This window comes from Vigna unguiculata, chromosome 3, assembly GCF_004118075.2.
Source record: "Vigna unguiculata cultivar IT97K-499-35 chromosome 3, ASM411807v1, whole genome shotgun sequence".
Classification (NCBI taxonomy): domain Eukaryota; kingdom Viridiplantae; phylum Streptophyta; class Magnoliopsida; order Fabales; family Fabaceae; genus Vigna; species Vigna unguiculata.
Genome location: NC_040281.1, coordinates 4,453,487 through 4,480,169, shown reverse-complemented (window position 1 = coordinate 4,480,169; position 26,683 = coordinate 4,453,487). Strand labels below are relative to the sequence as shown.

Below are 26,683 nucleotides of genomic sequence, written 5' to 3'. Positions count from 1 at the left end.
ATAGAATCTTTGTTAGAATATCTAAAAAAAAAGGTACCATTGTTCATAGAAAGTGCAGAAATAACAGTATTTTTAATTTTATAACACCTTAAACTGTGATGAGAAAAGGAGAAAGAAACACTTGAAGGGTAAAATCTACAAAATAATAATCATAGGAAGTGGTAAAACATGACATTAAACTTAAATAAGAAAACAATGATACACATTTTTTATTTCACAAATTGATTGAGTTGAGTCAAACATAAAGAAACTACGTTGGAAATTGGTTATTTTTATGATGTTATTGACATTGATTGAAACACCTACAGAGTCTATAATTTTCATGGTTTATTATAAAGAAGTGCAAAGAAATGAAGATAAGCTAAATGCTTTAAATAAACAAAGACATCCAAAAAAAAAAAGTCACTTTGAATTGAAGAGCTTTTTCTATGATAAAATGGCTGTCATTGTTGTCCATAGCAAGAGGTTATAAGATACGTACATATAGCCAGAAGTGGCAGCTAGCAGGGAAAGAGAAACAAATGAGTGTGAAGAAAGAAACCTGAAAAAGTGTGTGTGTGTGTTCATCACAAGAAGAAAAAAAAAAAGAGAAGAAAATGGGAGGAGCTTCTGCAGATCTTCACCACCATGAATCAGACATAGAACTAACTGATGCTGAAAGGTCTGAGACAAACAACAACGCAGGAGGTTCAGAGTCAAAACATGGTACTGATGTTGAACTTGACAGTGGCAGAAAATCTGAGGCAGAAGCTGGTGAGGGTCACTATGTTGAGGTCACCATGGACATTCATGGTGATTCTGTGGCCTTACACAGTGTTAAAGATTTTGATGGGGTGGAAGAGGAGGATGAAAAGCTGGGTTTGACAGGGAAGAGGCTTGAGAAGAAAAAATCGTTTGGTGCCTCTGTGGTTCAGAGTGCTGCAATCCGCATGAAGCAGCTGAAGCGTTTGGCTTCTTTCTCAAAACCAGCACCGAAACACTTCGAAAGAACGAAGTCTGCAGTGGCTCATGCTCTCACAGGGCTCAAGTTCATCAGCATGACCGATGGGGGTGCAGGGTGGGATGAGGTGGAGAACCGGTTTCAGAAGCTCACTGCTAACTCTGATGGCTATCTTCCTCGTACTCTCTTTGCACAATGCTTAGGTACACCTAACCTCCTTGTTTTACTGCAAGTGACATGAATGTTAGTTAATGTACACTGTACAGTGGTTTTTAACAGTGTCATTGGATTTGATTAATTCTAGGATTGAACAAGGAATCCGAGGCTTATGCAGAGAAGCTTTTTGATACTCTTGCTAGGCAGAGAGGTATTCAAGGGGGTTCCATTAACAAGATCCAGTTGAGGGAGTTCTGGGACAGTATTTCTGACCAGAGCTTTGATACCAGGCTCAAAACATTCTTTGACATGTAATTCGTTGTTTTGGTTGATATAAACATGAAGCATTTTGTTTGGTTAATATCACCCTCACCGATGTTGTTGACTTGGATTTGCAACGCAGGGTTGATAAAGATGCAGATGGAAGAATCACCGAGGAAGAAATTAAAGAGGTAAACTACAAAATCATTACTTTTCATGTTTGGTCAGAAAATTGTAGTAATCTGAATTTCCCCTCCCATCTGATTTTTTGATCATATGTGATCAATTCTGGTTCAGATTATCTGCCTTAGCGCCACTGCGAACAAACTGTCAAACATTCAGAAGCAAGCAGAGGAATATGCAGCTTTGATCATGGAAGAACTGGACCCTGATGACTCAGGATACATCATGGTAACTGAAATAGCCTAGCCTAGTCTAGTCTGCAATCTATGGATTTGAAAAACTGCATTCAATGTTATAGAACTCTCCACCGAGCCAAATTGTTTAACTTTTATGGCCATATTTTGTTGGGGGAAAAACAGATAGACAGCTTGGAAACACTTCTGTTGCATGCACCAGAGGAAACTACAAGAGGAGAAAGCAAGAACCTGAGTCAAATGCTAAGCCAAAAGCTTAAGCCAACGTATGTGGACAGTGTAATTTTGAGGTGGTACAGGGATGCCAAGTACTTTTTGCTGGACAATTGGCGAAGATCTTGGGTACTTGCCCTGTGGATTGGTGTGATGTTAGGCCTATTTGCCTATAAATTTGTGCAATATCGGAGAAGAGCTGTGTATGAGGTAATGGGCCATTGTGTATGCATGGCAAAAGGTGCAGCAGAGACTCTTAAATTGAACATGGCTCTCATCTTGTTACCTGTTTGCCGAAACACCATTACCTGGCTAAGAAACAAGACCAAACTTGGTGCTGTAGTTCCTTTCGACGACAACATCAACTTCCACAAGGTAATTCTCACTTCTGCTAGCTCCTTCAAGAACAGGAAAAGAAACATTTCTATATGATAGTGTTTTTTCAGGTAATAGCTGTGGCAATAGCAATTGGTGTTGGTGTACATGCCATATATCATCTTACATGTGATTTTCCTCGGCTTCTTCATGCAAGTGATGAGAAGTACAAGCTGATGGAACCCTTTTTCGGAGAAAGACCTTCAGATTATTGGTATTTTGTGAAATCATGGGAAGGAGTAACAGGGATTGTAATGATAGTGCTGATGGCAATAGCTTTTACATTGGCCAATCCTGCATTCAGAAGAGGAAGAACCAAACTTCCCAAACCCTTCAACAAACTCACAGGTTTCAATGCCTTTTGGTATTCTCATCATCTCTTCGTTTTTGTCTATGCCCTGTTGGTTATTCATGGAATCAAACTTTACTTGACCAAGAAATGGTACAAGAAAACGGTTAGTAGCACCTTCACTTAACCCTCAAGTGTTTTTTTTTTGTTTTTACACAGTTGTTTTGAGTTGAAAGATAATGGATTCACCTGTTCTTAACATTATGTGTTTTGCAGACATGGATGTATCTAGCTGTTCCCATCACCATTTATGCATTGGAAAGACTGATTAGAGCACTCAGATCAAGTATTAAGTCTGTCAAAATATTGAAGGTATGTAACAAATGATAAAAATTTGATTTTTAGTTACTTTTTTGGCTAAGGTTAAAAAGTGTTCATGTTGTTAACTTTGAAGGTGACTCTTTATCCTGGAAATGTGTTATCACTTCAAATGTCAAAACCTCAGGGATTTACCTACAAAAGTGGACAATACATGTTTGTGAATTGTGCTGCTGTGTCTCCATTTGAATGGTTTGCATTTTGAGAACCATCTTCTAAATGAAATGTTTTGCATGTAATTCTTATTTAACAAAATCTAATTGATGTATATTCATTGTTCATTGTTTATGCATTTATATAGGCATCCATTTTCCATAACTTCAGCCCCTGATGATGATTACCTAAGCGTTCACATCAAAATTCTTGGTGATTGGACCCGAAGTCTGAAAACCAAATTCTCGCAGGTGAATTATCATTTTTTTTTCTAATTAAATGTGGGTTTCTGATAATTAAAAAATCTTTGTTGTGTTGGTTTCTTGCAGGCATGCCAACAACCCCTCAATGGACAGAGTGGACTTCTAAGAGCAGAATGCTTGAAAGGAGATAACAGTTCAATGTAAGACCTATTCTATTTCAGAACTTGAATTTAAATATTTACTAATTTGTTCAAAAACTTTCATGCAGTAAAATTTGTTCAGTATAGGAGTTTAAATCTCACTGGAACTACTTTTAACTAAAGGTAGAACCTAATTTAACACACAAAAAATATCATCAAATTTTAATTTTATTAGAGAAAAGTACAAATCCAATAATTGATGGCTGCTGGAGAGCACAAAACAAGTTGGATCAAAATTATTTAACAAAACATGAGCATCATCATACAGAGCATGTTTGTTTGTCCATTTTCGTTTAATGGTCAATGACAGCTACCGAGAGTTTCAGTGCACCTTACCAGCACATGCTCACTATTTCGGTAAGCATTAGGTGAACATTTAAAAAAAAAAAAAAGATGCAAATACTAAAAAATAAAAGTAACACATATAATATACAATTACTACATTAATTTTTTGACATTCAAACAAGAACAATAAAATATATTACAGATACACACGACACGATCCTTCTTGTCTTGTTGCATCAAATTTTCTGTCATCGTTACACTGCTCACTCTTCTCTTTCACTGTCAAATAAGACGGTAGTGAAACTGATACATTGTAATGAAATTCACTCGTCAAGTTAAGTTGTGAGGAAACAAAGGTTAAAAAAAAAAGTGTTGTGATAAGGACGTGTGTTGAAAATTTCTGCATGCGAGTTAACTCGTCGGTTCACAAGATACTGAAAATTATGTAACTCTGACCCAAAACGTAAATTAAGTTTTTTTATTAAAATATATGAGAAAGAGACGTTGTATGGTTGCAGAAATTTCCCGAAGGTTCTGGTGGATGGACCATACGGGGCTCCGGCACAGGACTACAAGGAGTACGAGGTGGTTCTGCTGGTGGGGTTAGGAATAGGGGCTACCCCAATGATAAGTATTCTGAAGGACATGGTGAAGAGGTTGAAGGGGATAGAGGAGGAGGAAGTGGAGGAGGGAGCGGTGGCGAAGAGTGGTGATGAGTTCAAGACAAGGAGAGCATATTTCTACTGGGTGACGAGAGAGCAGGGTTCGTTCGACTGGTTCAAAGGGGTGATGAACGAGGTGGCGGAAGAGGATCGAAGGAAGGTGATAGAACTCCATAGCTACTGCACCAGCGTGTACGAAGAAGGTGATGCTCGTTCTGCTCTCATTGCGATGTTGCAATCGATCAACCATGCGAAGAATGGCCTTGACATTGTCTCTGGAACTCGCGTCATGTCTCACTTTGCCAAACCCAATTGGCGCACAGTTTACAAACGCATAGCCCTTAATCATCCACATGCTCGTGTTGGTAGGTAACTTAACTCGTGTTTTTTAGATTTAGATAATCCGACATAGATTCACTGTTTCATTTCACACACTGCAATAATTGCTGCTAATGCTGTTTTTTTTTCTTCTTTCATGTACCATGATTCGGATAAAAAACATGTTGTTTTATTTGTGTGGTGCAGGGGTGTTTTACTGTGGGCCATCGGCTCTGACCCATGAGCTTCGCCAGCTTGCGTTGGATTTCTCTCACAACACATCCACCAAGTATGATTTCCACAAAGAGAATTTCTGACAAGACAGGGGAACGAACTATCGATAACAAGTGAAGGATGTGGAACGACATAGTTTAAAGTTGTCGATTTCGCATGATTCCACTATGATCAATGTTGTGTGATGTTGTTGATGGTCCATAAATAATTTTGTATACGTATATGGTTAAAGTACTACCAACTGCTAAAGGATGTGTCTCAGTCTCAGTGTCGTATACCCATGTAAATTTTTAAGGAAAGATCATCACAAGAAGGGTTCTTTTTTTTTTTAATTTTTTTTAATTTTTTTCTCTTTTGTAATCCCAAGGGAAGGACCTGGGAGAAACTGGAAAATAATACAGAAAGGGAATAATTTGTTCATCTCAAATGCACTGAATAGTCTGTGTAAATTTAATTCACTCTGTTTCTAGAATATTGATGAAAAAGATGCTTGCCTTTTTCATTTTCTCATAATTTTCAGTTTATGAAAGAAAGCAAAAGGCAGAGGTTGAATGAGTTGAATTGGAAATATATTAATTTGGTAAGTTATGGTAAGATGCACTGTGCAACTCTGTTTTCAGTTTTTTTGAGTTATGTAGGAAGAATATTTAGTTATATGACACTAAAGAGTTGTATCCAGAATGATGCATGATGAAAGAAAGAGTTGATGGTATATGTTGTCCAAGACAAAATTAAGTCACTTTTGGTTAGGCAACAAGAAGATGTGGACATAGTTATTGAGTGTGTTTTTCATAGCTAAAGAGGACCAGAAAGAAAAAGACTATGTCATTTTCCTATCAGTCCATTTTCACAACACTGTTTGAAGAAAAAGAAGATTGAATAGATATACATTAATTCTTTTGTCATTATTAATAGTGTCAGATATTCATTCTGAAAACCTAACCTGGTATTAGTGGACTGTGTTACTTCTCATTGCTCTTTGCCACATGTTTATAATTTTAAAAATAATGATTACCATAATATTTAGTTAAATATGTTTGTAATCTTCAATGCAAAACTAAAATTCTATAATATATTTTTATTTTTAAATTTTAAAAGTAAATAAATATAATCATTTCGATCGAATGAAAATAAATTTTTATTTAAACTAAAACGTGTAAAATTTGTAAACATAAATATACTTTTATTGTCACGTCGAATAAAATTTAACACAATTAGACTGTAATGATTATATTTATTTATTTATATTTAAAATTTAAAAACCAAATTACAATAAAATTTAAAACAAATAAATTTTAATTTTTCATCAAATTTAGAAACTAAAACATGCTTAACCATATTATTTAATAATCTGTTTTAGTAAACCACCAAATTTTACTCATAATGTTTGTGTAATTTATTTTTTTAAGTTTGATGCTCGAGTTTACAATAGATAAAGAATAAATATTCCAATATTTTAAAGTTTTAAAGTTAAGAAAATATAAATGTAATAAAATTTTTATTTTTTATTTATTTACAAATCTTATCTGTCCACATTTTATTTTCTCTGGTCTTTTCTTCTTTTACAGATAGTAGGGTTTTCTTCTTTCATATTTACCAACCTCAATAATAATGTCAGTATGCATGCTAAATGTAAGGACATGAAAAATAGCTAAAACTAGTAATAATATTAAAATCCGACACACAATTGTTTTATTACCAAAAGTTAGATTATAAATAGAAAATTATATTAATCGAGATTCATCTTATAAAATTCACTATCTTTTACAATTTTTTTTTTGTCTTTCTCTCAATATTTTTTGACTCCATTTTTTATTTATTTGAAGACTGGATCGGTAATTCTTGATGTTAAAGTTTACAATCCTACCGATTAGTTTGTTGAATAAAGTAAGTTCATCTATTGTTTTCTTTATAATCTTTTAGTGTTTTTGGGTTGCATGTATATTGTTTGTGGTTACATGTATTGACAAAAGAGCTTTAGATGAATTTTTGTTCAATTAAGGTTTTTAGGGTACGTTCAAATCATTAATCCAAACTTTTCTTGTGGAGATATTGTTCTTTTATTTTTTTTGTGAATAGATTGTATAAAGGCACAAACGATTTTGTATTCTTGCTCAATAATCAAGTAAGGAAAATTATGTATTTAAATTTGATAGGATTGTTGAATTAAATTGTTGGTGAATTTCTTATTGAGAGTGGTTGAATTATGTATATGATGTGATTTTTTCTTGTTTGGTGGATGTGAGTCGGTGAAATTGTTAAATTGGTTATTGAGGAAAAATGAGGTGTGTGTTTGAGGATTAATGGTAAAGTTTATTTCAAGGATATTAAATGTGGTTTAATCGGTTTGAAATGGTATATTTTAAACTTGTATAACCTATTTTGACTTGTGAGAGGGAAGAAAAATACATGTTGAGATCAATTGAATAATTTCATATATATGTTATAAGTTATGAATTATGAAGACTTGCTAGACGAGTGTCTCACTTTCTGAGTGAGAGCATACTTTGCAAAGTTAGTGAGAAAGGGGAAGACATATTAGTTGGGTGAGTAATATTTTTAAGTAGGAACATTTCATTCGTTAGACGAAATAGAACTCATTAACAAATTTGTAAAAATTGCTCTAGAAATATTATGTGTTGAGCGAGCACAACTCTCGCTAAGCGAAATTTTAGTAAATTTTCTATCAATATGTACTTGTTGGGTGAGACATATCGTCGTTCGAGAAATATATTTTTCAAAATAAGATAATTATGTTGGTTCTAAAAAATTAATGTGAAAAAGATTTTAAAATATGATTCAAATGTTTTAATTATTAAAATGAGAAATATAACAACTTGTTATTCTGAATAAAAACTTGTTAGTATAACTAAAACTATGTTTACTTTATTTAAGTTTCATTGTTGCAAGTGAAAACAAATGTTTAAAATTTACTATAAAGAAAAGAAAATTATTATAGTAATAAGATTGTTAGCATATTTTTGCTCTTTTTCTTTTTTGTGGGTGTGATGATTAATTGTTTTCTGGCTAATGATAGACATTTCCAAACAAAATTTGCTTTTTGACAAATGCGTTAACCTCTTTTTTCTTGCTTTCTACTTTATTTTCTTTTTACGGGGCTAAAGCAAAAGCACACATTACGTGTCCAAAATTGGATTGTGGTAGGAGTGAATTTCCTACCAACTGCAAGAAAATTGATTTTTTTTTCTTACAGAGATTCTTATCATTGATATTTTCTGTAAAAATAATAGAAATTGAATGAAGGGAAATGAAAGGAAAACAAAGGAAATCATATTATATTCCGTCATTTGAATGGTTTAAAATTATGATAAATTGTATTACATTTTTTATTTGATTCAATATTTTTCTTTTTCTTTTTCCTCTAATGATTTTTATTTCTATTATATTATAAAAAATCTAAATAATGAAAAAAAGAAATTTAGTTATACCTTTTTGCTTTTCATTCTATTATTACATTGGGAGAAAATTCACCTCATATTGCTTTAAATTTACTTAACGTAGAATAGTTCTTTAAATTTCTTTGGCTGGATACAAAAATGAATCTCTAATGTATAGGAATAACTTATCCATATAAATTAGGTAAACAAAAATACACAAGAAAGAAGTTATTACTCCTCGAATATTGTGGACAATTTAAACATGAGTTCAACAAATAGAAAATGTTTAGAGTAAATTTTATATTATTTAAACATAATGAACGACAGTAACAATAATAGAATAATATATTACCTAGAGTTAGCCCTACTGAAACAATATTCTATTATGTTATTCCATCTGGAGAATTCTGCAACAAATATCCTCGTTATCTGTGTTATGCTAATGGAGGAAATAAAGAGAACTATCCTTTGACACTTTTGGCAAAGAGCTATTTGAAATGCCAATATTTTGTGCAATGCTGATTAATTGAAGAATACCACAGAACAAACTTGACAAGTTTGATTTAAAATTTGGTATAAAGAAACTAAAACTTTTAGTTAGCTGTATCATCATTCTTAGATCATTAATGTAATAATTCACTTCATCTTTATCGCTCATGCTTCCTTTATCAATCTGAGTGTATAAATAAATTCAAGTCGGTTGTCAAAATGTCTACTGCACAGTTGTTTTATGATTTGATTAGTTTATTTGATAGAAGTTTAGTACTTTGGTTAAACCTCTTAAAATTATGAATTTTTAGGAAAAAAAATATTAAGCTTGTAAGGACGACATGTTTATAACAACTATTTTTAATAAAATTTAATATATAATTTCAAATTTAATTATGTTTTAAATCGCTCAAAATGAAAATGAATATGATTTTGATCTCCTTAATATTAAAAAAAGATGGTTTCAAAAAAAAAAAAATATTAAACACTAAACATGAAATTTGAAAAACTGAAATTACTTCTGGTTTCTAAACCTTAATTCTGAACGAGTAAAATCATTTAGTTCAAAATCGTAATTTTTGAATGAATAAAATATTTTTTTTTTAAATTCAAAGGATTAAAACAGGGTTGATCATGAATTTTAAGGATTAAAAATGTAATTAAATAACAATATATATCATTATCTTAGTGACTAAGACATTATATCTTTTTTATTTGAGCTAGCTTTAATATACATCTTTTAGTTTCTAACCATGGTTGAACATGGTTAGAATTTGATTAAATCTGTTATTTAAATTGATTGGGCATACTTTAGATATTTATAAAGTAAAATCTAAATCAAACCAATCGGATTAAAGAAACCTTACATATTCTTTTAATTTTTCTAGAAAGATTGTAAAAAATAAAATAAAATAAAATAATAAATGTAAAAAAAATACAGATAACAACTAAAATAGAAAATATCACTCTGACAGACTGTGTTTCAAGTCCGTAGTTTTCAAACTAAGACCAGCTATCAAAACAAAATAAAAGTTTGAAAGAGTCGAACAACTCCGAATCCAATTATAGGGTCGGTAGACTTTATGGTTATTCCAACCCATGAACACTCATGTTTGACTGTTGTAACTGTAACAGTCTCTAAAGACGTGATTTTATTAATATGTTTAGTGATAATGATTCAAAGATCTGCTAATATTTTCAGTAAGCTTAAATGAGCATATTAATTTTTGGACGTTTGCACACTAGCCCCTAAAACTTGTTCCATGATTAGCTTAAGCAGGTTACAAAAGAAAATCACTTGCAACAGAATGCAAAAGAGGAAAGAAATAGACTAACCTTATCGACTTTCTGAAGATACGTTTACGTGAAACGTGGAGTTGCCTTCTTTTCATCTATGTTTCCTTTTTAGCCTCTGGAAATTAGGTTTTATTAGCTGGCTACTGACAAAGACTTGTTCTGTACCTTGAGTTAGCTGCAATGGTTGAGTTGGCTGAAATGGTATAAGAGGCTTCTTTATGGGCACACTGGTATTTTTCATGCAACTTTCATTTGAACCAGGTGAGATGGTCTTTGCTTTTAATGGCCTCGGAACCTCCAACCTCTCCAGAATCCTTGAAGTTTCTCTGTCTAGCTGTCTATTGTTACCATCTCGCGGTGATACACACGCACTCGATTGACCCAACTTGGCTTTGGACATACAAGATGGAGAGTACAACTTGGGGTCTTCACTTACAACCAATTGCTTCCATTCTTCTGTAATACAGGCCATGGTCTTCTCTTCTTGATCCGCTATATCCAATGTCAAATCTTCCTCATTCACAATGACACCTGTGGCTGGTTCTGCTTTAACGATCACCTCAGACGAAGGTTGCGGACTTGAGCTTAGTTCCGAATATGAACCTTCTAATTTAGAGAACATTGACCTACAGCATAATGAAATCACAATTAACTATGAACATGAAAACGTATAGACAACTTTGGATAATCAGCTAATCAAATGGTTTGCCAATATTGTTCATTTAGAACAGTCGCTATATTTGGCAGCATATACTCAATAGGACTGGTCATCCCGTTCTTGTTATTTTTAATTCTTTTGAAAAGAAAAATAAAATTAGCTTATTTTTTTGAGAGGTTATTCATGTCCAAAGGGTGTTCTTCAGTACATGCATTCTCACACGTCAGCTGGAAGTAGAAACTCACCCAAATCGAAGGCTTTCTTTGACAAGCACATTTAGTTTTTGATGAAAGCCTCTTTCATGCAGCAATGGGTCATAGTCCGTTAGATCAATCTGCAAGCAAATTTGGTTTCCACATTCCAAGATAGAAGGTGCTTATTGTAAATATTTAAATGATTAATTTCAAATTGAACATCTAATAATTGTTAACACATAAATAGTAGAAGTTTAGGGAATTAGTGTTTCCAGAACAAAAGATATTAGTAACATGCTACTTCCTCGCACTACAGGAAAACTTTAGATGATGAACAACCAAAATTTTCTTAGATAAATTTACATATGTAGAGCTCCCAGCAGATTGAGGAACACATATAGATTAAAATTTCATGCACGAGGATGTGTACTGTTATTATCTACAGATAAGTCATTGGAGGGGAAAACACACAAAAAAAACGAAAACATTTTAGGAAAATGTTTAAATTAACCTTTAGCAGACAGGCTTGAACAGAGTTCTCAATTTCCTTATTGATTGATGATTCAACCGATCGATTGTCAGGAACTCCTAGGACTTCTTCTGCCCCTGCTAGACGCTGTATATTTTAAGGATATTGTTACAATTGAAAGTAATAGATCACCATTGGATAAATAACCCAAAATGCATATTACTGCAGTGGAAACGAGGAATGGCACTGGCATGATTACCATTATGCTACTGCGTGTAAATGTGCAGAGAACAAGAGGGATAAATGAGCAGCAAAAGGAAGCTACTTCTCACCCTCATAAGCATTGGTCCTGTATCCGATGGCTGCAGAATATAATAGCAATGACAAGGAGCCTCTGCCATTGTTTCCAAATCATAATTTGAAGAGCATATTAAACCTTGGTTCATGGATTGTAGAAAGCTGGAAAGGCCTCGAAAAACTGCTAAATTAGAGCCATAATGGAATGTAAACTTTGTGAAGAATTGGACCAATATAAATTGAATCAGAGCAATGCAAGAGTAACAGTGACACTTAAATAGAATTTCAAAGGGGGAGTGGAATTTATACACACGTTGAACATTCACTTCAGACTGATCAGTATCATCTGAAGTGGTTTCAATCACATGATAAGAGGATGATACCACAACAAATGAGGCCCCGATTATAAGACCTACATAAAATTTAAATGAATAAATCAAATTTATATATGATGGAAAATGATCCAGGGTCTACTAGAACTTGTTTAAGCCACTAGCGTAGTTTAGAAAAATACGATAGATCTACTAGAATTTGTTTAATCAGTCACTCTAATTCTCCATAAAAGAAGAATAAAATTGGTGGGAAATATAATTTAAAAATTTGAAATGAAAATAAGTAAAAAAAGGAATGAAGTGAAATAATGAAGACGGTTCCTTCCTTTCGAGTAGGCTATCAATCCACTAAGAAGTTCCTTACGGGTTGCAATAAAACATCCGTTTGCCTTTGACAGTTTAATTGAAATGCGAAAAAATTCAATCTTTGTTGCATAATATTAAGCTGAAGTTATATACGAAAGACCGTAAGCAAATACACACCTTCATCAACAGATGCCAAATTTATCCTCTCAGTTACATTAATGTTGATTGGTGAAGTGATTTGCTGGAGCTTCAGGGAATTATAGAATGAAGGAAGAAACAGAATAGTTTTTTCCCCAACTTGAACAGAATTTTCTATAACATCGAATGTTTCCAGATTGCAGCCAGTAACTGAACAGGAAAGTCTGCTGAAATTTTTTTCAGCATCCCCTAAAGGAATACCGTGGCATCTGCATGTCTGTGCATGAACAATTCTAATAATTAATGCCTCATCCTTTTCCTTTAAATTAGTGGAACAAAAAACTAAAGTGAAAGAAAAGGAGATCTCCTGTAGATACTAGATAGCACAAGATTCAATTCTAAGTGATGTCAAGGCCTTCGAAAGGCAGAATTATTTAGAAAACAAAAACTATTTTGCATTATTACATTGTTTTGTTGTTTCTTATGTTTCAGATAAGGTTTACTTAGTGTCGTGATATAGGTCCACTTGATGTTATTGAAGTTATAAGTTGTCCCATAAAAATGCCTAGTGAAAATTAATAATAATAATCTTCCCAAACAAGGATAGTGGATCCAGTTTGCCTCTGGATTTATGAATGACAACCAAGATTCAGCATTTAACAAGTATGTGCAACTGATTTTAGTGTAATGTATTCATTAGAATATTGTCAAAACTCTATGAATTGTTTTAGAGTAATAATACAACCTTTACGTTCCATGTTCAATGTAGAAGTTGGTTCTTCACATAATGTACAATCCATTGGGTCATTCTTTTAGGGAATAACATATCACTAGTCAGTAGCCGTCACTATTTGGTGTCACTTATTTAGGGCGTCATTACTGGCTATTCTAAATTAAACAACAAATACAAACTTGTTACTTTTCAATAAATAAATAAATAAAAAATTACACATGCGATAATATTTGTTAAGTGGTCAGTTATTGTGGATTTAAGCACTATTACCCGACACTGCCTGAAGTTGTTGGTTATCGGATTCACTGGTGAAAACAGGTTGCAGAATATATGGTTCACAGCTTCAAAAAGATTGTCCTTGAAGATGAGGCGAGCTAACAGCGGCTCTTCCATGTCATCTTTCAAAATCTGCAGCCATTTTTTAACCAGGCTGTGGAATACTCTGAAATCTGCAATTTTAGACTCTTACCATAAACTTCCTAGGTTCAAATTTACTAAGTTAATTCGTTCATTGAAAGAAAGATTTTTCTTTTCTTCGTGTTCATCAAAGCCAAAGATCAAATTCTATACCCAAAAGTGTTTTCATACTGAATAAGTATGGCCATAACACATTGTGTGTGAGGGTACTTAACCAGGGATATAAGTCTGAACAGAGCAATTATCAAGATGAGAAATGCAACGACGAAAATTATTGATGTTTTCACGTGTATCTGTCAGATGGCTTGACTTTTGATGAAATACAGCAAAATCAACCGATACACATTTATCAGCAGCATCCTTTCGGAAAACAAATAACAATAAAAGTTAGCTTTTGGGCGAAAAAAGAGAGTTTATCAAACATAATAGCACAGAATCCATGACATGAATACACTGACTAACCATTAGATTTTTCTGCACTACAGAGTCCACATCTTCAGGCAAGGTCGAAGTTATGACAACTACTTTTCTCTCTATATCTTTGCCTTGCCAGGAATACAACACTCGATCACTCAAAACATTTGAAATCATTGAATCTGATGATTAATCATCGAAGCAGTCAATGCATGTTCTTCAACAGAATGAGAAAAAAATGTGCGTTCGGAGAGGGAGAGAGAGTACCGGAAATGTTATCAATATCAGGCTGAAAAGCATCGTAGGGCAAGTTGTTGACAGCATGGTGGAAATCACGTAGCATGAAGTTTCCTACGGGATTGTACGCGATCGTCAACTACAACACCAGCAGATTCAGTTCACTCTTTTAAACTCACTCGCAGGGATCATAACACATCCATTGCTCGTGCATTCGAAATTATAAACCAAACCAGGATTAAAGAAAAATATGACCATTTCAGAAGCAATACCTCATCAGAGGAAGATAAACGATTCTTGAAGACGTAGCACAAGCCGATCTTATCGCCGAGCGTGGCCGATTTACGCACGTGCGACTTGGACGAACTCGAAATGGCGTAAAAATTAGCGAGTTGAAGCAGCGACTGAAAATTGAGACACGAAGATTCAGAAATCGCAGATCTGTTCGGTAAGGTTCTATTGCACAGTTTAAAAGCAACGTTAAAAGCATAGAAGTTGAGATAATAGCAAAGACGAAGTTTATTGTGCAGGTTCTAGAGCCATGGCTGTACCTGCTTTATGTCTCTCAACAATGGAGGTGCCAAGCTCCGCAGATCCAGAACGAAACACAGCTGAACCATTTCGCCTCTTCTACAATCTCTCTCTGGTTTGGCGCCAAAAGTAACGGAAACCCAGTTCTAGACTTTTAGATTTAAACTCTAGAGATCGCTTTCATTTCACAACTTTATGAAAATTACATTACAATATATTAAATTTAATTGTTTTATTTAAATAAAATATTTTGATGATAGTTAAGTACAAAATTTTATTTCAATTTTACTATGACCAATATTTAATCATTTAAAAGTATCAGACATATTTTTTAAACAAAGACAGTAATATTTTGTTTGAACTGAAAGTGGGAAAAATAATTATTTATTCATAATAAAATATCAATGCTATAGTAAATTTGAAATTTAATCTAAAAGAATGAAATTTAAAATAATTTATTCATTCTTGTTTTTCGTGTTTGTCTCTTATTTTATATTCTCATTAGATTTGTTGAAATTAGGATATCTTTAACATGATATCAATTCTTTGAATATTATCAGCTGATTTTAATTGAGGTTGGTTATTATTTTATTATATCACTTAAAGGAAACTTTTGGTTTATCTTAACTGTTTTTATTTTTCTTTTTGCTAATGTTAATATAACAAATTCTTTTACTCAATACCCTCCTAAGTCAACCAAAAAATATTTCGAACCAACAAATAAAAAAATAAAAATCCAAAGTAGTGTGAGTCAAAAACATCAATTAAAAATTACATTAGTTAATTTTAATAGAAAAAACTAAAAAATTCTTAAGAAACTTTAGCATAAAACTAGTCTCAATCAGTAATAGAGTACTTTTTAATTAATACATTTTTCTATGATAATTAAAATACTATATCTAAATAAGACAAAATAAATTTAATAATTAGAGTTTTTTATTCAAACTAAAATATTTTAACAAAATAAACAATTCAAACTAAAAGAAATCAAATTTAAAGTATTCAAATTTTCCAACACTAACAAAATATTAAAAATATTAAGTATTTTAAAATAGACATTATACAGATAATACAAGTCCAATTAATTAGCTAAGTATTCCATCAATTGACAGATCTATTGAAGATTTGGTTTGGTAGACACAATACTAATAAAATTTGAGTTCAGTCATATAAAATATTAACATCACTTTCAATTCAAAATCTTAAAATAATAAATTTATGAAAATAATAAATTTATAAGTCTTTGTCGTTGGAACAATATTTTATTTTCTATTTCTAACCGATGTTAAACTTAAACTCGACCAAATACATCAACTCCACCGGTAACCACCAAATACCTGATCACATCAACTCTCACGCTGGACGCAAAGCAACGAATTTGTAAATTACATAGTAAATTACATATGCTTGGTTTTGTATCAGAGTCGTATAAAATTGATTTTCTAACACAAGTGCATATTTGACTTCTAAAATCAATTTAAAAGTAACAAAATTTAGTTTAAAGAAAAGCAACTAATTATAACTTAAATTTATTCAATTGTAACGCATAATCAAACACTAATATAACATATGTCTTTCTCATCTGATCTTCTACCTCTTTCAAAGAAGCTCAATTTCTACTCACTTTCTTGACTCACAAAATGCAAATAACTAAATACAAACATGTTAGACTCTTGACGACGGAGTTTGGATAAAAAAATTCAGAAAGACCGAATTAGACTTTTTATACATAAATTAATTTTTTTAATTAAAAAATATTTATTTTGTATACTAAAAGCAGATATATTTTATTATTCTGAAATAAAATATAATTTAATATGATTACTATGTAATAGAATTAAGTTGAATACGAAACCACACCGAATGGGGGAGCTTGTACTGTGATGGTGGAGACTGCACTAACCTAACTGGGGGAGCTGCTACTGCCGCGGTGTTCTTCAAATTGAATACGAAACCTAAGTGTTGTGACCGGAATTAGTTCGTGGGAGTCGTTGTTCTCGCGTCCGTCGCTGTCATTGTTGCAGCATTGGTCCATGGTTGGTTGTCGTAGCCGGTGAACGTTGCAATACCTTGAGCGTTTCTTCACTTGCAAGAATGAGGACGTGTTTCTGAGTGTCGAGGTTTGCACCTTTTTTCATTAACATTTGCGCATCTTCATCAAAGAACCCTAAAATGCCCGTTTGTTATTGAACAGTCAAATCTCTGAGAGCATTGACTTTTTTCTCATATAAGGTCGTGTCGTTCTAAGGTTCCAAGAGCTCTCTCATTCAGTCTTGGCAAAGGAAAGGAGTGAAAACATTCGTTTTCGCTGTACGGAGTGTTGTGCTAGGTAAATAACTCCATCTTAAGATTTTGTGCATGTTGTCCAGAGTTGAAGATGCGGCTTGTTGGGTAAAATTGGGGAGGGAAGTAATTATATATATGTAATCGTTCTTGCACGTAATACAAGCACTTGTTAAGGTATTCTCGAGCGTTCTCAAAACCTTTAAGTCTGATAGCAATTCTGTTATATATGTTTACGTGATTTCTGATCTGCCTTTCCAAATTGAAATTGCTACCCTGCGTAGTATAGCACTTGTTTAGTGGCATTAGCTTGCTTTGAATTATAATACAAACCCTCTTAAATTATAACAACGAAAAGTAAAGATGTGTGTCTGTCTCATAGCGAATCCCAGCTGATCCAGGTGCATAGTTGACACCCTTCAGTGTGTTTGAGCCTCTGGTGTTTATTTACAAAGGGTGGGATGGGTCTTGTCAAATTCCAGAAATGACCTGCAATGGTTGAACTTTAATTAGTGATCTAAAAAAAAGTATGGGAAAAGCACTCCATATGTAAGGTTTTAGACCCAGATGGTGAATTACTGGGGAGCTTTCAGCTGCAATTGGCACCAAATGTCTTTGTCTGGGTGCTGAAGTTGGATTTAGTGCAACTTCATACATAAAATACAATTCTGAGAACAAAATACAACTTCATTACACTTATTCTACGCTAATCTATGTCAAAGCATCATAGGACTCCTTAAATTTTATTAAAAGATAGTGATTTAGTAAAGTTTTGGGTACCCGCATAACAATTTGTTTCATTGTATTTTGTTGTCATAATCTGAGTCTTCTGGTTTCAGCATCTTCTTTTTGGGTGATATTCCATGATTTGGTAGTCAAGATTGTATGGGTCATTTGTTTTCTGCTTTTGCAGATTTCCTGCTGTTGACACTGACCTTGAAATTTGTGGCAAGGCATTGACCACTGAAGGAAGAACACTTCCCAGGTCTTTTAAACTATTTACTGGTATGTCTGTGTCTATATTGCTATGTTGTTTTCAGTTTGGATATTTTCTGCAACTCCTATTTTCAGGGTGTTGGAAGTTACTAATTAGTGTTTAAGCTTCTACCAAATGAAATTAGTAGAGATGACAACTTACAAAGCTTAGAAACCCAACTTTTTTTTCAGTTAGTGACGCCCACCTTGTGAGAGATCAAAGAGTAATTCAAAGTAATAGAAAAACAATTCAGTTCCATTAGGCTTAACAAATACATTGCAAACTTACACTTGCCCACACAAAATCTGTGCATATAGAACAATCCTGAAGAAAAAAATCTTATGAACTTGTAATAGATGCTATGCTACAAATTGGCACTGGTGCTTATGCAGCATGACTAGAGAAGAAGGGCTTGTCACTATTGCTGTCCACAATTAGCACAGTGAAATATTTCTTTTCATTACAGAACTGCAACTTGAACTGAGTAAACAAGGCTGAAAGGAATAAAAATTATACAATAAACAGAGTAAACACACAGAACAAACAGGAGACTCCCCTTATCAGAGTAAATACACATACCAGTAAAATGATTCGTTGGTTTTTCAATCAGTTTTATCTCTCTCTGACTGATAAATGTAATTTTTTTCATATTTTATTCCTCCCGTTCATATATACATCTTTCTGTGTGATTAATGGTTAGATTCCACGTATGTGTGCATAAAAGAAACATTAGTTATGACTTTCCTCTATTTGTTTGATTAATTATGTGTTGATGATGATCAAATTTTTGTTGCTTATGCATGTCAAATTTTCCCTTAATGTGCATAGAAAAAGCATACCTTATTTCATACTTGTCTTTTTGTATCTTATAAATAAATGACCCATTTCTCCATTGGCTTGAATTTCTTTTTGTTTTGAGCTCTAGTTCTTCTGTGATGTGTTTTTATTTTTGTGAACTATGTCTTACTAGCATAGGTTTGCGAAAATTTTTATATGTTTATTAAGGCTTTGTATGCCTTAATTTTTACAATAAGAAATAGGAAGACATTAGTTCTTATATACAACAAAAAATTCACTTAGTTGATCATGTTTTGTTCACTATTTCAGGACATGGGTGATGTTCCTTCCAATCGTGCTTGGGTGTATGATCGTAATTATAGTGGTAGAAGAGGTTTGAAGGAGTCTTTTGTAAAAGGAGTTGAAGAGTTTATCCAAATAGCTCGACAATACAAATATTATGAACCTGATGGAGGGATTAGATGTCCATGCATAAAATGCGACTTAACAAAGATTTTAAAAGATGAGGTTGTTAAAGTCCACCTTTATAAACATGGGTTCAAACCAAATTACTGGATTTGGATAGATCACGGTGAAGAAATGCCACGTGTTGATTTACATGAAGATGATAATTGCAGTCGGGTTGAGGGTGTTGATAGAAAAAGGAAAGAAAGACCTTACGAGATTAAACAACTTGCTGCAAATTATACATGTGGAAATGTTGTTGATAGAAAAAGGAAAGTAAAACCTTACGTGATTAAACAACTTGCTGCAAATTATACATGTGCAAATGATAGCCTCAAGCAACAACGACTGACTTCCTCTTGCAATAATGAGGACCTTACCCAACTTAGACAACAAAATTTGGCACTTAAGAAGGAAAATGAGCAATTGAAGCAGCAACAACTGACTTCCTCTTGCAATTATGAGGACCTTACCCAACTTAGACAACAAATTTTGGCACTTAAGAAGGAAAATGAGCAATTGAAGCAACAACAACTGACTTTCTCTTGCAATTATGAGGACCTTACCCAACTTAGACAACAAATTTTAGCACTTAAGAAGGAAAATGAGCAATTGAAGCAACAACCACTGACTTCCTCTTGCAATTGTGAGTACCTTACCCAACTTAGACAAGAAATTTTAGCACTTAAGAAGGAAAATGAGCAATTGACTCGTGAGTTTCAATCCCTTCGATCACTAGTTATGCAATTCGTCCCTCCTGATGCCCGACTTCTCCTTCAGCAGCAACAATCCAATACCAACCTGCAAAATCCAGAAATCCATCAAGAGGCACACTCTAAACAACAACAAAATGATTAGAAGGATGAAGATCCCGATCAGGCACAATCCTCTTATGCACATTATTAGAGTATTTGATATGTAAAACTTTGTTGTCATAACTTTGAACTTAAACCTTCTAAACTGATGTTTGTTTGTTTTTTTTATATATATTTTGGGATAATGTGGATTTCATACATTTAAACATTCTTGTTATATGCATTTCATTGAGAGTTTAGGCTTACAATTAATATGTAATGCAATTAATTGATATGCTTGTTCTGTATGTGGATATGTCTGAAATTATGATATGCAGATTAGTTGGGTCTAGATATATGGACAAGCTGCATTGCATTAAATTTTTATGTGTGGAATGTGTATGCAAATAATTATATGATTGAACTTTTTGATGGATATATTCGTTTTGGTAATTATTGAAAGATATATTTGTTGGTATGTTTATGTCGACACTTTTCATCGCTTTAGTTATAACAGGTATATCTATTGGTAATTATCAAATATTTATGTTCGTCGATAATTATCGATTAAAATACTGTCGTCAATAATTAAAAACTGATTTAATTTGTGCAATTTAAAATAGCAAGACTGTACAGAATAGATGAAAGTATTTAACACAAATAAATTTAATATAGCAATAATTAATTTTGAAAAAGATAGTAAGGTAAAGAAGTTTGAATCTGTGAAAACTTGGGCTACAAGTTGGTTTCTAATTTGTCTATTAGGTCTCCATTATTGTCACTCAACTTGTATGCCAATTTTAGCTCAAACATTCTCATTGTTATTATCTTTGTCTTCGTTTTTGTTATCTTTAGTTTCATGATTGGAATGCATAGTGGGTCTATAACAATCCATAGAAGATATTGGATTTATGTTGAACATGACATTATTATAGAAACAGATGTGATGAAAAAATATTGTATGTATATAAAACCTGTTTATATGAAAATAGTGGAGGCATGTGATAATGATGATCCATATTCGGATGAAGAGTCTAAAAGACCAATTACTATTCGTATCCATTACAAAATGGATGAATCAATTGAAAAAATAAAATAAAAAATATTATTTGTTATCAAAATGAGTATCATAATAGGAGAAATTATCTATACATACGGTGAAAAAATTTTGTTTACAACTTTTATTTTTTAAATCATTCATCTCCTTAATGTTTTTTTTTATTCAAATTGGTTTACTTATTTCTTTATTGTTTTATTTCCTAAATTACATTCAATTAACATCATTAATTTAATCAATAAATTACAACTGCATAAAAAAAATTATAAAAATATTAATTGAAATTTAAAATTAATATATTTATGTTAAAAATAATAAAGCATTTAAGTTAAAAAGAAAACAAACATTAAATTAAAATTCATTTATAAAAAAATAAAACAACTGTAAAAAATTTCAAATAAAAAAACTTAGGTGCATGATATCACCATTTTACAAAAGTGTAAAGAAAAAAGAAACTTTTTACTTTCCTTTGATTTAACTAATGATCAAGGGAAAATCTCAGTCCATGGTCATGATGGTAGCAAGGTTACCAATTTCCGTAAAACTTTTAAAATTTATGCATTTGATAAATTTACTAAAAAACTTACATCACTTTTTGTAAATTAGCTATATTTTCATAAGAAATATAATATAACAAGTGGCTCAATAATTTATTTCAATAAACAATTAAAAGGTAATTAACTTACTGATATATGTCATTATCTTTATTTTTGTCAACCTAGGAAACACTGTTTTTTGTCTCAAGAGAACTGGTCCACAAATCCTAAGGTTCTTCTTAGTAAGAAAAAGTCACTCGTTGTATATTCATCTAAGAATTTGTAGAATTGGTTTTAGTTAATGTGTTTTCGTTTGTCCTACATGATGAAGAATATGTGCAACGTGATAAAGTTTTGTACAATTTATAAACGTGTATATATATATACACTATGAATCGATTTTTATCTTTAGCGATCTCAAACTTCCAAAAAAAATGTAATTTGAAAATGATCTGATGATTATAAATTTGAGAATTCGAAACCAAAAAAACTAAACACATTCATTAACACCCAGAACATCATGCGATTTTTTCATTATTAATACCTAATCAGCACATTTAACCTACAATGCACAGATATTTGTCGGATTATTGCCACGCCAATGTCTTTACAGTTGCAATCAAACACACGATTTGGATATCACAGCAGCCACACAAAAGATTGACCTCATAAACTAACCAGCAAGGCATGGAAACATTCTCAGACTTCTAAACCGGACGAGTTGCTTCGAATCGGGTGAGACAGCAGCAAAGGTTCTTTGTTGGGAAGAAAAGTCGTCAGAGAATTCCCTACAAGAATCATGTCGCATATAACCAACGTTATTTTCTGCATGATCATGAACCACTTTTTGCGTTGAAGTTGAAGGTTCTTGCACGTAATAATAGTCGCGCACGTTCATGTTGTGGCTTAGAGCAGCCCCAGAAGACAAACACTGGTATTGCCTGCGAGTCTTGCGTTTCTTGATTGCTCTGAAAACCAGAGGTAGAAGACCCTCCATCAAGTTAATGCTTGTAAGATTTATATGGTTCTTGTTTTGGTTTATTTCTGAGAATTGGCCAAAAGGGTGGAGAGAAAAGGAGAAAATATTGGATCTTGAAGAAAGAGAATTATAAGCAATTATAAAGGGTTAGGTATAGAGGTTTGAGTTTTTTATATCTGGTTTATGACATGTTTATTCTGCTACAAGAGTTTTAATATGAGTTTTGACTCAAAGGCATGCCAATAGAAGTGTCCAAATGTTGTTGTGTTGGAGATTGGCTTTTTTTTTTTTTCACAGAAAATTGACTTTTATTCATTTTTTTTCCAGAAAACGACAAAATGAATATGAATGGAGTTGTGGACAGAAAAGCAACCGCAGTTTTAATATTTTAGTCTCAGCCAACCACTATCTGCAAAAGCCTCCACTGGTTGTGATCTCCATTAATCTTACAAATAATTTCATGTGGGCATTAGCCATGTCATGTATCAATTTAGGTACATTTCTCTTTAATGAGAAACATAAAGAAAATGAAAAGGTGAATACACTGATAGAAGTACATTACTAAAAATTCATATTTTCTGTGAATTTTGTTTTAATTTTTCTTTAAGAAATACTTATAAATTTTGTTATAAAAGAAATTTTGCAGGGAATTATTGTCAATTTTGCAAAATATTTTGTATAAAATACTTTTCGCAATAAATTTTGTAAGAAATACTTGCAAATTTTATAATTTTGTAAGAAATAATTACTCATGAAAAAATTACCCGCCAATTAAAATTCTTAGCAAAAATAGCAGAAAAAAGTCTTCTCTTGTAAATTATTTTAACTAATTTACAAGAAAATTCTCATATAATATAAGAATTTTTAGTAGTGGTACTCATTTTTCTTGCACAAACATGAAAATCAATACACTTAATATTTTGACAACTTTTTTTATAATATAAAATAACATCTTTTAAGTGATTTTAAAATATAAAAATTTAAAAAAATAAAAAATTATCCAGAAAGTACCACTTTAAATTATAAAAGAAAAATCAAAATTTAGTTGTTAAAGAATTATTTTTCAAAAGAGTAAAATATAGTCTCGTTATCTCTTAAATAATTAACTCAATCTCAAAACAATGATCATATGTCAAACATAATCTAAATGATGATATGTTTCCTAATCAACCTATAAGGAAGTATACTAAGTCAACAATAACAGATATTCTAAAATATTGAACCTCTATTAAACTATTGGATGACTTGTTCATACATTTCTTTTATACAATTAAGTATTAATACGAATTGATCTTATTTCTTAACCAAAGCTTTATTATAAATGCACTTTCTTGATATTGAGAACATTTTTATCAATTGTTTATTCATTAAAGTTAAGAATAACTTAGTAAAAAAACTTGAAATCTTAAAGTCATAAAGAATTTAAGTTTAAATAGTGACGTAAATAATATTTATTAATAAAAATACCATAAAAAATTATTTGTAATCCATTGTAATAGTAAAATTCTTTATAATTTGTAAAGGAAAACTAGAAACATTTCACTGTTAAGTTCATCTAGTAATAAACAATTGGGTTTTTATTCATTTCCTATGCTGATATTTACTCGTGGAATAAGTGTCTACACCTTTGAAACATTTTAGACCACCTTTATTTCTTTTAGGCATTTCTACATTTATATGTAATTAAAAAAAAATGTTTATGTGTTATCTAACACTTTATTCAACCCCTTCTAAAATGTATATGAATTTAAAGAAGAAAAAAAACATAATTGTTCAACGTATCAAACCTAATCTTCTTTTTAGGCCCATTCATAAGTCTATTGCTAAGGCATTTCTGAATTAGTCTGAACCAACTACCAGTGAATAAAATAAAGGATTAAATATGTTTTTTTGTCTCTTAACTTTCAATTAATTTAAAATTAGTTCATTTTAAAATTTTGGACCAATTTAGTCTTTCATTTTTTCGAAATACGTGAATCTAGTCATTTTAATCAAATTTTGTTAAGTTTATTTGACATTTCATAATAGTATTTGACTTAACATTAAAGCAAAAATGTGTCAAATTGTATAAACAACTCAAATACAATCCTGAAATGTGTATGAAACACCAAATAAATCTAACAAAATTTGATTAAAATGGTCCAAAATTTTGAATTAGACTAATTCTAAAATTCGCTAAAAATTAAGAGAAAAAAAACATATTTAATTCAAAAAATAAATAAAATTATCTTAACTTTCTTTATATTTAAGGATGATAATATTTATGAATGATGATATATACGTAATCGTTTTTTGTTTTAATAATCTAATCAATTTAATTTCACTCTGTATTGATATGTACCAAATTTTTTATGATTAGAAAAACCGTTACACGTTTCAAAGGCTGCCAAACACCGTTGAAAATTATCTTTCTATAATGATCGATACGTGTCCAAAAATATTGAAGATATGTTCGTTTTCTTTATAGGTTTCGTCCACACAATGAGAAAGAGAAAAGAATAAACAGTTAGATTCATGGAAGATGTACATAGCTTTGATTTGGATAAAGTCTGAGAAAAACAATATAATATTTCACAAATATTTGTGAAGAGTTCTTTGTACTAATTACATTTTATAAACAATGTTAGAAAGGATCCATGAAAGTCTATTCTTTTCCTTTTACATTTCACGTGTTTTTCTTCTGCGCTTTTATAAATATTAAAATTTCCAATTTATCTTTCGGTTTAACATTCTTTATAGATTATATGATTTAAAAATCTTGTAAGAATGTATATTGAATTACACAATTGAGAATAGTAATTTAGAACACAAAACTGTATTATGACAATTTGCAAATATCTTTTTATAAAAAAATTACTTTTAGATTGTGTAATTTAAAATAGACTTTTAGATTCAGGAGTGCCTTCCATGTTATCCAACTTATAAGTCATCTTTTTCTATTAAGAGAAAACTTATAGAATTGTGAAATTTAAAAGACATTGATCAATTCAGGAGTAAGGATGATAAGTGAATCGGTCTTTCATCCAAACTCGTTTCGACTTTAATAAAAAATTCTCTCTAATTTGAATATGAGTAATATTTGACTATTAAAATTAGATTTTAAGACTGAGATTAATATGTACATGACAAAAAGTGTTACATGTAGATAAAATTTACGACAGATAGTTGATATCCGCAGATATTTGTTATCTGTGAGTAACAGGTCGTGTGTATTTAAATATCTATTTATGAACGGATTCGGGTGTAAGTATCATATTATTTGTACTTACCAATATCCGTTACCTGCAAAAAGTTAAAAATAAAAATAAAATTTAATTTATGTTTTATTAAGTTAAATATAATTAAAAATAAATTTAATTTATTTTTTATTAGAATAAATTTAATTAAAATTAAAAGTTAATTTATATTTAATTTTATTTTAAAAAATTAGAAAATATGTTTTTTTAAATATTCAAGTTATTCACGGGTATCCGTAAATTTTAAAATATACACAAATATATTTTAAACGGATACCCGACGAATAAATGAGTAAATAACGGATAAATTTTTTTGTGCAAGTTAATATGATCCGTGCCCGACCAGACTCGTCTAGTCCTTCATCTTCAATCTCATACATGTAAATTAATATAACATTTTTAATTTATTAGGTAATTCAAAAATTTATATGAAATTTTATTTGTTGTTAACTTCATAACTTATTCTAAGACACAAATTTATGGTTTTTGTTGTTTTCTATAATTATTTAATATTTTATTTGATATTTATACAATGATTTCTTTTTCTGACATTTTACATTGGATAAAAAAGATATGTATTGTTTTAACATTTAATAATAATCCGTGTTTCCTTTGCTATGATTTTAT

The 26,683-nt window shown here is 31.4% G+C and overlaps 4 protein-coding genes across 9 annotated transcripts; 2 read left to right on the top strand and 2 right to left on the bottom strand.

Moving 5' to 3' along the window:
- Nucleotides 1–433: 433 nt before the first annotated feature.
- LOC114177626 (respiratory burst oxidase homolog protein C) lies at nt 434–5,471 on the top strand. The gene is made up of 12 exons (XM_028063042.1): nt 434–1,143; nt 1,245–1,407; nt 1,500–1,548; nt 1,655–1,768; nt 1,900–2,322; nt 2,394–2,777; nt 2,888–2,983; nt 3,066–3,181; nt 3,291–3,393; nt 3,472–3,545; nt 4,349–4,857; nt 5,018–5,471. Exons 1-12 carry the CDS (start codon nt 597–599, stop codon nt 5,125–5,127), a joined length of 2,688 nt encoding a protein of 895 aa, XP_027918843.1. The 5' UTR covers nt 434–596; the 3' UTR covers nt 5,128–5,471.
- Nucleotides 5,472–9,831: 4,360 nt separating this feature from the next.
- LOC114178395 lies at nt 9,832–15,058 on the bottom strand. Its single transcript, XM_028064260.1, has 12 exons — nt 14,974–15,058; nt 14,695–14,826; nt 14,443–14,561; nt 14,234–14,375; nt 13,987–14,131; nt 13,625–13,803; nt 12,661–12,898; nt 12,159–12,257; nt 11,881–12,026; nt 11,591–11,695; nt 11,131–11,219; nt 9,832–10,853 (listed from the first exon to the last, which is right to left on the bottom strand). Exons 1-12 carry the CDS (start codon nt 15,040–15,042, stop codon nt 10,319–10,321), a joined length of 1,998 nt encoding a protein of 665 aa, XP_027920061.1. The 5' UTR covers nt 15,043–15,058; the 3' UTR covers nt 9,832–10,318.
- A 1,750-nt stretch (nt 15,059–16,808) lies between these two features.
- LOC114176316 (WEB family protein At4g27595, chloroplastic-like) lies at nt 16,809–20,477 on the top strand. 6 transcript variants are annotated; one of them, XM_028061318.1, is made up of 4 exons: nt 16,809–17,073; nt 17,202–17,282; nt 18,150–18,241; nt 19,320–20,477. In XM_028061318.1, exon 4 carries the CDS (start codon nt 19,323–19,325, stop codon nt 20,310–20,312), a length of 990 nt encoding a protein of 329 aa, XP_027917119.1. In that variant the 5' UTR covers nt 16,809–17,073; nt 17,202–17,282; nt 18,150–18,241; nt 19,320–19,322; the 3' UTR covers nt 20,313–20,477. The 6 variants fall into 6 exon arrangements, with proteins under 6 accessions (XP_027917119.1, XP_027917120.1, XP_027917117.1 ...); XM_028061319.1 differs by having other exon boundaries at nt 17,186–17,282; nt 18,150–18,221; XM_028061316.1 differs by having other exon boundaries at nt 17,186–17,282.
- A 1,867-nt stretch (nt 20,478–22,344) lies between these two features.
- LOC114179233 lies at nt 22,345–23,016 on the bottom strand. The gene has a single exon (XM_028065495.1). The coding sequence runs from the start codon at nt 22,836–22,838 to the stop codon at nt 22,515–22,517; it is 324 nt and encodes a 107-aa protein (XP_027921296.1). The 5' UTR covers nt 22,839–23,016; the 3' UTR covers nt 22,345–22,514.
- Between the last annotated feature and the right edge of the window lie 3,667 nt (nt 23,017–26,683).

What these genes read in the sequence shown, in the direction of transcription:
- LOC114177626 (XM_028063042.1), top strand. Translation starts at nt 597, where the DNA reads ATGGGAGGAGCTTCTGCAGATCTTCACCACCATGAATCAGACATAGAA. An exon ending in TCTCTTTGCACAATGCTTAG is followed by an intron (nt 1,144 to 1,244) that starts GTACACCTAACC and finishes GATTAATTCTAG; the next exon opens with GATTGAACAAGGAATCCGAG. An exon ending in ACAACATCAACTTCCACAAG is followed by an intron (nt 2,323 to 2,393) that starts GTAATTCTCACT and finishes GTGTTTTTTCAG; the next exon opens with GTAATAGCTGTGGCAATAGC.
- LOC114178395 (XM_028064260.1), bottom strand. Translation starts at nt 15,042, where the DNA reads ATGGTTCAGCTGTGTTTCGTTCTGGATCTGCGGAGCTTGGCACCTCCA. An exon ending in ACAACTTCAGGCAGTGTCGG is followed by an intron (nt 12,899 to 13,624) that starts GTAATAGTGCTT and finishes GTTCATGCACAG; the next exon opens with ACATGCAGATGCCACGGTAT. An exon ending in AAAGAAAGCCTTCGATTTGG is followed by an intron (nt 10,854 to 11,130) that starts GTGAGTTTCTAC and finishes ATTATGCTGTAG; the next exon opens with GTCAATGTTCTCTAAATTAG.
- LOC114176316 (XM_028061320.1), top strand. Translation starts at nt 19,323, where the DNA reads ATGGGTGATGTTCCTTCCAATCGTGCTTGGGTGTATGATCGTAATTAT.
- LOC114179233 (XM_028065495.1), bottom strand. Translation starts at nt 22,838, where the DNA reads ATGGAGGGTCTTCTACCTCTGGTTTTCAGAGCAATCAAGAAACGCAAG.